Here is a 13,813-nt window from a genome sequence, read left to right as displayed (position 1 = left end):
ATAACAAGCACTTAAAAAAAGATCCAGTATTCGAGTTATATTACAGCGCAGAATGTACTTTCCAAGTGGATTCTCTAAATTAACCACCACCTCCAAAGCGTTGCAGAGTACTATGGTTCATTTACTTCTGGTTGTACAATTCTGTACAATACCCTATACTTGTAAATGTATAGCTAGATACAGTTCATAATGATATCTCCTGCATTTACAGATCAAGGACGATGAAAGTTAAAGGTAACCTTTTAGTTGTTACATTTTATGCAAGTTCCTGTATTTCATTTTCAAGATGTCATTTTATAATAAAGATAGATACTAATGTTCCGTCAGACAACCTTGCAGTTGGTATGGAAGATGGATGAGGATCACGTTTTAGCCTGTTAGCCCTGTAGTAATACGGGTAAATCCACATAGAGGCAGCATTCGTATTAATACATAAAAAATTAAATTTATTGTTCAGAGTGGCAAAGAGCAGCAACAAAAATTATTAAAAATATGTCACAATGATAGAGAATGGACGCACATCTAATCAGACATCCAGGCTCATTTTTGTTGCTTCTCTTTATCACTCATGTTTTTAATCTGAACAATAAATTATTTTTTTATGGAATAATATGAGTGCTGGCTTCTATGTGGTTCTACCCATAATAAAAAATGGAGACATAGGCTACTCTTCCAAAGATGAAGCTGCGCATCATTTAGCAGATTGGCATAATAAGTCAGTATACCACTAATCTGCCTTCTTAGTAGAGCTCATTGAGCAAGATGGGTGAGTAGAGAGCTTGGCGAAGAATCTGGTACCATCATCAGTCCAGTTTGGAAAATGCTTAGTATGCAGTTGAATAGTTTTATTTACTGTTGTATAAATTGGTGTTCCCCAACATGTGGCTTTGACCTTTTATATTTTGCTCTCTAGCTATTGACAATTGTATTGATGGCACCAGGTATGTCAATGCATTATTGAAATTTTTCAACAGAATATGAAGTATCGTATACAATTGGGTAGATGACACCAAAGTCTGGTCATTTCACCATCAATTGTATCCTGCGGCAGAACCATGTACGGTAGTTTGTGCTATTTTCTTCCAGCATTATTACATCACCACTTGAGATTTGTTCTTTAATGCATACATATTCTCACATATAAATAATCCCTACAGAAAGATTATTTTAATAGTCATAAAGATTCAGTCATCATTGCCAAAATCACATACAGGTGAAATAAAAATCATTTGACAGTGGCACCTGTCATGAAGTAAGATATTTGTGGCCTCCCCTCTAACACTCTCGCACCCCTCCAATCTATTATAAACTCTGCTGGCCGACTAATCCTCCTGTCCCCCGCTATTCCCCGACCTCTCCCCTCTGTTAATTCCTTCACTGGCTCACTATTACCTAGAGTCTCCAGTTCAAAACCCTAACCATGACATACAAAGCCATCCACAACCTGTCTCCTCCCTACATCTGTGACCTCGTTTCCCAGTACTTTCCTGCACGCAACCTCCGATCCTCACAAGATCTTCTTCTCTACTCCCCTCTTATCTCCTCTTCCCACAATCGGAAACAAGATTTCTCCCATGAATCACCCCTACTCTGGAACTCTCTACCCCAACATATCAGACTCTCGCCTACCATCGAAACCTTCAAAAGGAACCTGAAGACCTACCTCTTCCGACAAGCCTACAACCTGCAGTAACCACCGATCGACCAAACCGCTGCATGACCAGCTCTACCCTCACCTACTGTATCCTCACCCATCCCTTGTAGATTGTGAGCTCTCGTGGGCAGGGTCCTCTCTCCTTCTATACCAGTCATGACTTGTATTGTTCAATATTATTGTACTTGTTTTTATTATATATACCCCTCCTCACATGTAAAGCGCCATGGAATAAATGGCGCTATAATAATTAATAAAAATAATAATAATTGAGAGTGCATTTACATCGCTCAAAATGCTTGTTCGTCTGATTAAATGATCTTTTATCTTTTGTAAAAGGTCATCATTCTCGGCAGCACATCTGTGTAAAGAACAATGTGAGAACAATGGCAGACTAAGACCACATAAATGTCTAGTACTGATCACTGATTATTCTGTGGGCTTCGTAAGCCCGAAAGGCCTGTCTAAATAGGCAATTAGTAGCTGATTGGCTGTAGCTTAATGCTAAAAGTCGGATGGTGTAAACCAGCTTTTAAAGTGCAAATGCATTGCACGATTATTGGGAACAAATGTTCTTAGGAATGCTTTTAATATCAATTATCGGTCAATGTAAGCAGGCTGCCAATCACCCAACAACAAGCAAAGCATTCGTTTGTGTGGTAAAATTATATCTTAGCTGGAATTTAAAAAATCTTCATTCTCGGCAGCACGTCATCCTGTGTAATCAGGACCTGTGTTACCAAGAGCAATGACCATCTATGCACACAGATCCATTACTGATCTTTCTGTGCATATCATAAGCGCGGACGGCCTGTCTACACAGCCTATTAAATGACCACCGCTCAGCAATCAAGTAGCGGTGGTGTAAATCTGCCATCAGACAAGCAAGTTAAGTATTGAAATTGATAAGCTTTTATCAAGAAAAACAGACAAGTGTAAGATATGAGCCACTTTGATATAAATTGTGATAGCTACACAACTGGGTAAGAAGATTTCCAAAACGACAGGCCTTGGGAGGGGGGTTGTATTCTAAATATGCAGTGATTAATACCTCCCAAAAGTAGTTAAAAAAATCAGTGTGTCATGGGCGCCCAATGCTGACAGGCATCAGAACACACAGTGCGCCTACATTTGCTGCATACAGTATAAAGGTACATAGTCACATGGGATGTAAAATTAGACAGGTGGGTTAAATGTTATGCCTGATTGGTATAAATTGCGGAATCATTCTCTACATAATCATTTCTAATTAGGTTGATGCATATACGTATCATATTTCAGATTTTGGGTTTATTATATACAACCTGATTTATCTTAATATAATTAGAAATTGTATTTGTGCAACTGAAAATCTTTAAGACTGTTTCAAAAATCTTTAATGCATGCGATTTCTAATTGTTTAATATAGGTAGTATTGTGCTCATATGTAAATGTAAACTATATTCAGATTTTTTTTCAACGGAAATATTGCAGTGGAAAAGCTAGAATAATATTAAATGTTTACCAAGGTGATACCAAGTACCGTAATAGCTAGGATTTTGTGATTTTTAGCTCTACAATCATTGCATTGAATACAACTGTTTTGTTTGGTTTAACTTGTAATGGTCACTGATCCAACCCAAACTATTCCATCCTTTCCATTAGTTTGCAATTGGTATATCGCATGGGTATTTGTAAGGTATTACCATAATGTTTTTTCAAGTTTTATCAGTTTTCGCCTTCACAAGTTGTATTTGTCTTTCTCTTTTTGGAATCTGATGAACCATGTAATTCAAGCATCCTCTTTCCAATCTCTCCTGTAGGAAGATTCTCAGGGGGTTGGTAACCATCTTCTTGTGGGTCCAAGGGATACTTAGACAGTAGTATATAAATGGAAGGACAATTTTTGTAAACAGTTATACACGGAACTGGGTTCTTAATGACTGGCCCCTTCTGCCCCCATTCTTCCTGCAAAGTTTTGTACTGTATCTTGGTGATTTGATGTAGACCACCTACTTGCCTTTTCAATATTTCCGCACAGGTAATGGCTTTAGTAACAGCTTGACCATAGGCTCCAAAGATAATCTGGCCAGTTTCCTCTGATGCCATATACGATAATGCATATCCAACTAAATTACGGATTTTGCTGCCTTCCTTCACCCTCATCTGTGCCACATGTGGATGAAGGTCCTTGAATGGTAGAGATTTCTCTTCATCTTCAACAATAATTTTCACCCGACGTAAGTTTTCCATTCTGAACAAAGAGACAGGATATAATTTGAAGTATTTTCCAGCTACAGAATGAAATGAACTACAGTAGAAATTTGTTTTAAAACAAAGAGGTCACCTTTTGACTGAATTTCTACCTCAGCTGGAAGATGAATGACAGCTGCAAAGAAAGCTCGGAGGGAATATGAACTCTCTCTGCTAATGACAACACATGAATGCTAAGCAAATGTGTGCCTAATACTCAAAGAGACAACACGCCAAATATCCAGATGATGGCTATCGAGAACATGTAAAACCAAGGCAATTGTCTACTGTAGAGTGTTAATAATGATTAATATGGAAATATGAATTAGAAGGAATATATGGATTTCTATGATCATTCCGACAAAAATAATATTTTCTATCATCCTGCATTGCTGTCTAACTTGAATATACAGAAAAACATGAAGAGGGTGCAGGACCATTTGCAAAATAAGTGTTTGCAATTGTTGAAATGTCATATTGTAATGTTTTTCTTATGACTTGAGTAAAGTATTTAGTATTAATACATAGAGATTCGAAACTCGAGTAAGGTGTACATTGCTCCAGTACATCTACTTGATGTCTTTTTGTACATTTCTTTGTAGTACTTTACTGACTCAAGATTATTTATTCATTTTTATCTGTGAAGGTATCAACTATTTCATTGTTTGTCTTCCAGTGAGCATTTTTATGTATTTTCTTCTCTGCATCCAATACACATAGGACGTACAATTATGGAGCGTCTCTTAAAGGTGTTTAGATAAAATAATTCTAAGACCTATAAAATATAGGGGTCATCTTTGGTTAGTAGTTGCTGGCTCAATGGGTATTAGTGTTGTTATTCAGCACTGGGGTCATGGGATTGAATCTGACAAGGATAAATGCTTCATAGAGCCAACATAGCGCAATTGTGAGGTGTGGGTTTTTGTGATTCGGCTGGCTATGGAATTGGCACAAGTATGATAACTTGGGCTACATACATATGATCAAGGGTCCCATTGGAGACATGGGCTGATGTGAGTGCATTTGCTGTACAAAATATCTACAATGGCTTATAAATAGTAAAATAAGCACTTACTTGGTTCTTAAGACTCCTTTATGTTCCCGAGAAAAGATCTCCAAGAATGCGTTTTTCCGTGAATTTCTGGCTATGAGTAAGGGACATACGACTTCACAGAAAGTTGCCTGGAGCTGTTCAAGTATTCAGAGCATTTCTGTCCTTTAATTTCTTAACTTCTGCTTTTCCTTTATGACTTCTATGGGCATGCTCTTTTTAGCAGTCTCTATTGACTGGCGCCTACCGAGCTGAGGGATTTGCGGTCTTTCTGCTATCCTCTAGCATTATCAGCAAATAGGAGTTGTTGAGCTCCTGTCACTTCTCCTTCTGTGCTCCTCGCTCTGTGACCACACTGCTGTGTCTGATGCACTTAGTCAGAGACCCTCCTCCCTCTTCTTCTCTATACTGCGCTCTACAATAGTAGCTGTGAGGGGAAGAAGCATCAGGGCTGTTACTTCAATTCAACCACTTTGCTAGTGGAATAGAAAAGCATAGAGATTATTATCTTTAATTATACCCCTAGTATACAGACAGGCTTAGCCGAGCTGTATAATCATCTTGTCTAAGTTGCATTTTCACTCTCTTACCTTCTTTTCAGCATTGCTGTCTGCCGGTTTTTTTTTTTATTCTCAAACCTGCATGTTCTTAAATCCGCTCTTCCATTCCACAGCTAAATGATTCTCCCCTAAAGCCGCCTTCTCCCATGATAAATAGGACTTTCAGTACTTTCTTGTGCGTATCTTCCACTGTCCTAATCTTTCTGTATAAGCCATTCTTCTTCATTTTGCTTTTTCATTGTCATTATAGTAAACATAAAATTTTCACATTTTTGGCTTTCTTTTTTTTGGCTTGCCAAGTCCCACTGTTAGGAACTTTGTTTTGCAACCCCACTCTTACTTTGCAAACACACTCACAGAGATAACATGGATCCCACATGAAATATATATAGATTCAAATGAATGTCTAATTCTATCTATGTAGGTATATAGGACAGTAACGTAAACTCCTGATAATCAAAACAACAAAACAATTTGAGTTCCATACGACATTATTATAATACCAAAATATTTTTATTACATAAAATAGTTTAACAATAGCTTAACAATCAGTACAAAAGAAGCAAGGAGACCCTAGTAAAAGACATCCTAATCCCAGGTACGGGAAGATGTAGTCATGATATCACCATGGTATTAGTAAGAAGCACCAATGCTAATACAAAAACGTATGGTGTACGCCCGTATATCTGGTTTGCATTAACATATAGTATGAAACACCATACAGCAATGAGTAGCAATAGTTTCCATATAAACAAGTGTCACCCACACAGGGAGGAAACTAGAACGGTTAAAGTGCATACAAGTTGCAGAGTACCTTACCCATGGTGCGAGTGACCAGCGCCTGGGACCCTGGATAGACCCCCCTAACACGCGTTTCGCGTGGCTTGCTCAAAGAGGGAATAGATAAGGTCTCCCAGACTCGGCGTTTTATAGTGGTGCCTCTTTGCCAGCGTCTCCAAAGTGCGCAGGCGCACCACAGTCCCTGCCGGAAGTAGCTCTCAATCCCCAGCATTCACCAGGAGCGCACGTCAAGGGGAAATCCCCTGCTGACGTCACGGACATGCGCTTCTGGAAGGCTGAAGCCGAGGATGCGAGGACTCCCTGACAGGTGTGGGGCGCATGCGAATGAGAACGGTCTGGCGCACCACACAGTGTATACCCCGCAGGAGCGATGAAAGTAAGAACTTGCGCACTTGAAGCTCTGGAGCCACAGATGAAAAGACTCCCTAATAGATGTAAAGCGCGTGCGCATGGATCACCTCTAGCACACAGCACAGTATTAACCCCAGGGGCGGCAAAATAAGGAACAGGATGCAAACGAACTGATAAGCGGGTCACTGACACCATGATGCACTCTGCATAGTACAATAAGTGTAAGAAAGTGCATAATAATAAATGCATAAAACATATATATAAAAATATATGTGCCATTAAATATACATTATAATTGAGTATTACATGCTATACACATACTGTATAGGAGAAAAAGTGACAATGGTGATATCATTGTGGACAATGAATTCAATACATAACACACACTAAAATTGCTGCCAAAGTACATATACAGTGGGGCAAAAAAGTATTTAGTCAGTCAGCAATAGTGCAAGTTCCACCACTTAAAAAGATGAGAGGCGTCTGTAATTTACATCATAGGTAGACCTCAACTATGGGAGACAAACTGAGAAAAAAAAATCCAGAAAATCACATTGTCTGTTTTTTTATCATTTTTTTTGCATATTATGGTGGAAAATAAGTATTTGGTCAGAAACAAACAATCAAGATTTCTGGCTCTCACAGACCTGTAACTTCCTCTTTAAGAGTCTCCTCTTTCCTCCACTCATTACCTGTAGTAATGGCACCTGTTTAAACTTGTTATCAGTATAAAAAGACACCTGTGCACACCCTCAAACAGTCTGACTCCAAACTCCACTATGGTGAAGACCAAAGAGCTGTCAAAGGACACCAGAAACAAAATTGTAGCTCTGCACCAGGCTGGGAAGACTGAATCTGCAATAGCCAACCAGCTTGGAGTGAAGAAATCAACAGTGGGAGCAATAATTAGTAAATGGAAGACATACAAGACCACTGATAATCTCCCTCGATCTGGGGCTCCACGCAAAATCCCACCCCGTGGGGTCAGAATGATCACAAGAACGGTGAGCAAAAATCCCAGAACCACGCGGGGGGACCTAGTGAATGAACTGCAGAGAGCTGGGCCCAATGTAACAAGGCCTACCATAAGTAACACACTACGCCACCATGGACTCAGATCCTGCAGTGCCAGATGTGTCCCACTGCTTAAGCCAGTACATGTCCGGGCCCGTCTGAAGTTTGCTAGAGAGCATTTGGATGATCCAGAGGAGTTTTGGGAGAATGTCCTATGGTCTGATGAAACCAAACTGGAACTGTTTGGTAGAAACACAACTTGTCGTGTTTGGAGGAAAAAGAATACTGAGTTGCATCCATCAAACACCATACCTACTGTAAAGCATGGTGGTGGAAACATCATGCTTTGGGGCTGTTTCTCTGCAAAGGGGCCAGGACGACTGATCCGGGTACATGAAAGAATGAATGGGGCCATGTATTGTGAGATTTTGAGTGCAAACCTCCTTCCATCAGCAAGGGCATTGAAGATGAAACGTGGCTGGGTCTTTCAACATGACAATGATCCAAAGCACACCGCCAGGGCAACGAAGGAGTGGCTTCGTAAGAAGCATTTCAAGGTCCTGGAGTGGCCTAGCCAGTCTCCAGATCTCAACCCTATAGAAAACCTTTGGAGGGAGTTGAAAGTCCGTGTTGCCAAGTGAAAAGCCAAAAACATCACTGCTCTAGAGGAGATCTGCATGGAGGAATAGGCCAACATACCAACAACAGTGTATGGCAACCTTGTGAAGACTTACAGAAAACGTTTGACCTCTGTCATTGCCAACAAAGGATATATTACAAAGTATTGAGATGAAATTTTGTTTCTGACCAAATACTTATTTTCCACCATAATATGCAAATAAAATGTTAAAAAAACAGACAATGTGATTTTCTGGATTTTTTTTTCTCAGTTTGTCTCCCATAGTTGAGGTCTACCTATGATGTAAATTACAGACGCCTCTCATCTTTTTAAGTGGTGGAACTTGCACTATTGCTGACTGACTAAATACTTTTTTGCCCCACTGTATATGTACAAATATAAACCCTGTACGAAAAAAAACAGAAAGGGAGAAAACTCCATCAAAGGCTTCTTCCAATATTTTGATATCGTCTTCAAGTGATACCCACTGATACAGTTCAATGATGTTATTATCCTTATTTTCTGATTTCTTGTATATCACTAAAGGTAGCCACAAAACACCGAGTTTGGAAAACCAAGTCTAGGGATGTAGAGAGTAAGAAAATATAAGGTCCAATAAAACAAGAAAAAAGCAGCAACACTCCACTTCTTGGTGAAAAAACAACCTTAGTCCTTAGAAGCGCATATTGCGTGAAACAGCCATCGTCCTGCTTCATTTGCCTGCATAACCTGCACTTGTTTTACCCGTAATACCTTGTCCATGATCTTTATTATGCAGTAAAGGACTAAGGTTGTTTTTTCACCAAGAAGTGGAGTGTTGCTGCTTTTTTCTTGTTTTATTGGACCCTGTATGCACCTTCTTCATAGCAAGCACCTCCAGCAAGGTGAAGGTTTCTGGAATGTGTCCGTGATTCAGAGCTCATTCATCCTTTATCAGGGAGTACTAAGAGCGGTTTTTCTCAGTGCCATTCATATCTCTTTTTACTAAGAAAATATAAGCAAACAGAAAAAATACATAAAAATACTGAACACAATTAAAAATATATAAAAATAGACAAGAATTGTTTGTCACCTTCTGCACACGAAGAGGACATAGGAGAACAGGACTCTCATAGAAAAGGGGCAAAACTAATTTTCTCGTTTAGTCCCACAGGAGACATGGAATCCAAATTCACGATCCATTTACATTCTACCTGTGCCAATAAATGTTTGATGTTCCCTCCCCTATTACCACCATGTACCTGATCGATCCCAATGATCCGCAAACCCGTGGGATCGCATCCATGAAACATATGAAAATGTTTGGGGATGGTCTTTAGGGCACTGACGTCCTCAGCTTTGCATGCATTTTTGATGTCCCTTACGTGCTCTCTCACACGAACACGAAGCTGACGCGAAATGAGCCCAACATATATTTTGGAGCAAGGACATGTGGCCAGATATATAACAAAAATACTGCTACAGCATATATGATGTTGAATCTGGAATTTTTTCTTTGCACATGACGACGTAAAGTGAGTGCCCCTTATCAAATTCTTTTCCTTGCAGGCCAAGCAATCGCAGCAAGGATAGCACCCCCAAGTTGGACCATTATTAGTTTTTTGTTGTTTTTCCCACTCTTACTTTTCTGTCTTGAAGATCTTGTGCAAGAAACCTCTGATATATACAGTACTTTTGCCAGTTGTAACTGTATAGTCATAGAAAAAACCTATACTATTCTGTCCCCGGGGCCTGTGGCTGCAAATATGGCTCTATGAGATGCTGGATGTCTTCACCTTACTTACAATTGTCGACAGTCGCAGATAGCTTAACTCAGCTGCAGGCACACATGTTATGAAGAATCCTGAAAAGATTTTGATTTCTTTAAGAATTCTTGTTGAATGCATACAAACAGCAGCAGGTTAAAAAAAAAGACTTTCTTTAGACAGGCTGAAAGCACATGTGCCTCTAATGAAGGCAAGATGGAGACTGAGACACAGGGAGAAGAAGAAGGAAGTGACATGACACCAAGCAGAGGGAGATAGAAGGGACAAACTTCATGGAAAGGGAGGAGTTAAGCTATGCAAAACACAGGAACACATAGCAACAATAAACAATATGAGAGACTGCAATACAGCATGCAAAATGTACAGGACAGTCTGGGACATAACACTCCCCGTCTGAAATCTTTAGATTTCATAATTCTTATGATGTCCTTTGGGGATGTCACTGTAGACCTTAAAACAAAAGCAAAACAAGCATGCAAGTAACAAAAACAACAACAGTTGTAGTCCAATTGGCATGGTCCAATCTTCAGTTGGAGGCATGAAGTCCTCAACAGCGGGATAGTCTGTTTCCAAACATTAACCCATCTTCAGATTGGGGAAGCCGCAACGTGCAAACACTTTCACCAACCCAACAATCCTCTGAAGAAAGTTCAAATGTTCAAACACAGCTGGAGGAATATATGGTGGTAGGCTCCTCGCTGTGAGCTGTGTCCATAAACAATAACTTTCATGTGAGTTCCTCCTTTGGTAAAAGTAACACAAGCTCAGTGACTGGACGGAAGAAAATACGAGTTGAACCACCTTTCGTAACCTTGACTTCTACCTTACGAATCTTCCCGTCATTGCTTGGTGTAACTTTGGTGATAAGACCATTGGCCAGTCGTTGCGATGAGCTTCTTTATCTTTAAGAAGGACAAGGTCTCCTTCTTGGAGATTAGGTTTTGCAGTCTGTCATTTGTGACAGCTTTGAAGCAAGAGCAGGTATTCAGTTTTCCAGCGGTGCCAAAAGACATGGGACAAGTGTTGTACCTGTTTCCACTGAAGTCTGTAAATGTCCCCGTCCACAAACTTCCCTGGAGGGATTGCGGCAGTTCCAACCTTCTGAGTAAGAAGTGTAGCAGGAGTAAGGATCATTGGTGCATCAGGGTCCGATGTTACTGGTACCACTTTACTGTCTGTGTAGAAGGTACATGAATCAATAGCAATGTCCATTTCATCCTTTATAGCTTCAGCTAACTCCACCGCCAGAACGGCGGCACAAAGTTCGAGTCTTGGAACAGAGTGAGCAGGTTTCAGGGTTAGTTTCGCCTTACCGAGGATGAATCCACAATGCACCTTGTTATCTTCTTCTAAGGTCTTCAGGTAGGCGATGGCAACTATAGCCTCTGTAGAAGTGTCAGAGAAAATGTGGACTTCTCTTCTGATGGTGGCTGAAAGGGTGCCTGGGGAATAACAACGTGGGACTTGGAAATTCTCTCAGACCTTCAGAGACTTCTTCCATGTCTCCCATCTTTGTTGTTTCAGGTATGGTAGCGGAGTGTCCCAATCCGTACTCTCGGGGGTCAACTGTCTCAACAGTATCTTGCCTTGAATGGTGATGGGTGTGATAAACCTGAGAGGATCATAGATGCTGTTCACAACAGATAGGACTCTTCATTTAGTGAAAGGTTTATCACAAGGCAACACCTGGAAAGTGAACGTGTCCTGCTTAATATCCAAAAGCAGACCGAGGCTGCGTTGCATGGGAGGAACGTCAGAACCCAGAACAAGATCCCATTACACCAGCAGCGTGATCCACAGATGGAAATGCTTTCATTACCTTTTAACTGTTGGAGATGATCTTGTGGAGTCTAAGGTTTGATGTTGACAGCATTTCCTGAGTCTTAGAGAGCAGATCGATTGTCTCTTCACTTGTGGGAAGAGACTTAAGTCCATGATCTACGTAGAAGTTTCTTTCCACAAATAGACGAGCATCAGACCCATACTCTCCACTCACTCACCTTACTGTGCTGTCCGTCTTAGTCCATAGATGGCCACTGCAGGCGAGGGGCTGTTCCCGAAGACGTGCACCTTCATCCTGTAGTCTATGACCTTGTTGCGGACATTGTTGTCTTTGTGCCATTGGAATCTGAGGTAGTTTCTGCTGTCTTCTCTCACAGTAAAACAATGAAACATTTGTGTTGTGAGTTCCGTTCTGGAGCTCCCTCCTGTGGTTGCTAATGGTATTTTTGCGAGTTCTGCCCTTGGGCTCCCTCTGGTGGTTTCGAGTGGAACTGCTGCTCCGTTAGGTGGCTGTAGCAGCTGCCTTCACTAATCGCCTTGCCTGGGTTTGTTATTTAAACCTGCTCTGGGCTTTAGTCCATGCCTGCTGTCAATGTTCTTGGTTGGATTTGATTCTTCCCTTGGATTTCTCATATGGCCAGTCCTTGTCTGCAAAAGATAAGTTTTGCTAGTTTTGTTTGTCCATTTGTTTGGACTCTATTGCTTTGCATTTTGTCTCTTTTGTCCAGCTTGTCACTATGTCTTATTCAGGCTAGCTGGAAGCTCTGGGAAAGCAGATTTGCCCCTCCACACCGTGAGTCGGTGTGGAGTTCATTTTTGTAAACTCTGCGTGGATTTTGTAGTTTTTAATACTGACCGCACAGTATCCTTTGCTCTCTGTCTATCTAGTTTAGTTTTGGCCTCCCTTTGCTGGATTCTAATTTCATTTCTGAGTTCGTCATTTCCCTCTCCTTTCACAGTCAATATTTGTGGGGGGCTATCTTTCCTTTTGGGGGTTTCTCTGAGGCAAGATAGCTTTCTATTTCCTTCTTTAGGGGGAGTTATATCTGAGGCTGTGATGAGGTGTCTAGGGAGTGTCAGGAACATCCCACGGCTATTTCTAGTTGTGTTGTTAGGATTAGGGACTGCGGTCAGTAGAGATACCACCTTCTCAGAGCTCGTTCCATGTTGCGTTTTAGCCACCAGGTCATATCAGTGTGGCCTCTTAACCACCAGGTCATAACACATTTGTTGAATGTCGGCCATTACTGCAACAGGTTCTTGTCTGAAGCGAATCGGTACTCCTATAAGGCTGTTGTTTAGATTAGGCCCAGTGAGGCCTAATAATATCCTCAGAAATAAGAATACAGATAATAAATGGGAAATGTTTAAGAACATCCTAAATAGGCAGTGTAAGCGGTTTATACCTTGTGGGAATAAAAGGACTAGAAATAGGAAAAACCCAATGTGGCTAAACAAAGAAGTAAGACAGGCAATTAACAGTAAAAAGAAAGCATTTGCACTACTAAAGCAGGATGGCACCATTGAAGCTCTAAAAAACTATAGGGAGAAAAATACTTTATCTAAAAAACTAATTAAAGCTGCCAAAAAGGAAACAGAGAAGCACATTGCTAAGGAGAGTAAAACTAATCCCAAACTGTTCTTCAACTATATCAATAGTAAAAGAATAAAAACTGAAAATGTAGGCCCCTTAAAAAATAGTGAGGAAAGAATGGTTGTAGATGACGAGGAAAAAGCTAACATATTAAACACCTTCTTCTCCACGGTATTCACGGTGGAAAATGAAATGCTAGGTGAAATCCCAAGAAACAATGAAAACCCTATATTAAGGGTCACCAATCTAACCCAAGAAGAGGTGCGAAACCGGCTAAATAAGATTAAAATAGATAAATCTCCGGGTCCGGATGGCATACACCCACGAGTACTAAGAGAACTAAGTAATGTAATAGATAAACCATTATTTCTTATTTTTAGGGACTCTAT

At 40.5% G+C, this 13,813-nt stretch overlaps 1 protein-coding gene across 1 annotated transcript; it reads right to left on the bottom strand.

Moving 5' to 3' along the window:
• Nucleotides 1–3,226: 3,226 nt before the first annotated feature.
• Nucleotides 3,227–5,097, bottom strand: RPP25 (ribonuclease P and MRP subunit p25). The gene is made up of 2 exons (XM_069765696.1): nucleotides 4,962–5,097; nucleotides 3,227–3,887 (listed from the first exon to the last, which is right to left on the bottom strand). The coding sequence occupies exon 2, from the start codon at nucleotides 3,884–3,886 to the stop codon at nucleotides 3,362–3,364; it is 525 nt and encodes a 174-aa protein (XP_069621797.1). The 5' UTR covers nucleotide 3,887; nucleotides 4,962–5,097; the 3' UTR covers nucleotides 3,227–3,361.
• Between the last annotated feature and the right edge of the window lie 8,716 nt (nucleotides 5,098–13,813).

This window comes from Ranitomeya imitator, chromosome 4, assembly GCF_032444005.1.
Source record: "Ranitomeya imitator isolate aRanImi1 chromosome 4, aRanImi1.pri, whole genome shotgun sequence".
NCBI classification, from domain to species: domain Eukaryota; kingdom Metazoa; phylum Chordata; class Amphibia; order Anura; family Dendrobatidae; genus Ranitomeya; species Ranitomeya imitator.
Note: the sequence above shows the minus strand (reverse complement) of the source record. Positions and strands in the feature narration are given on the sequence as shown.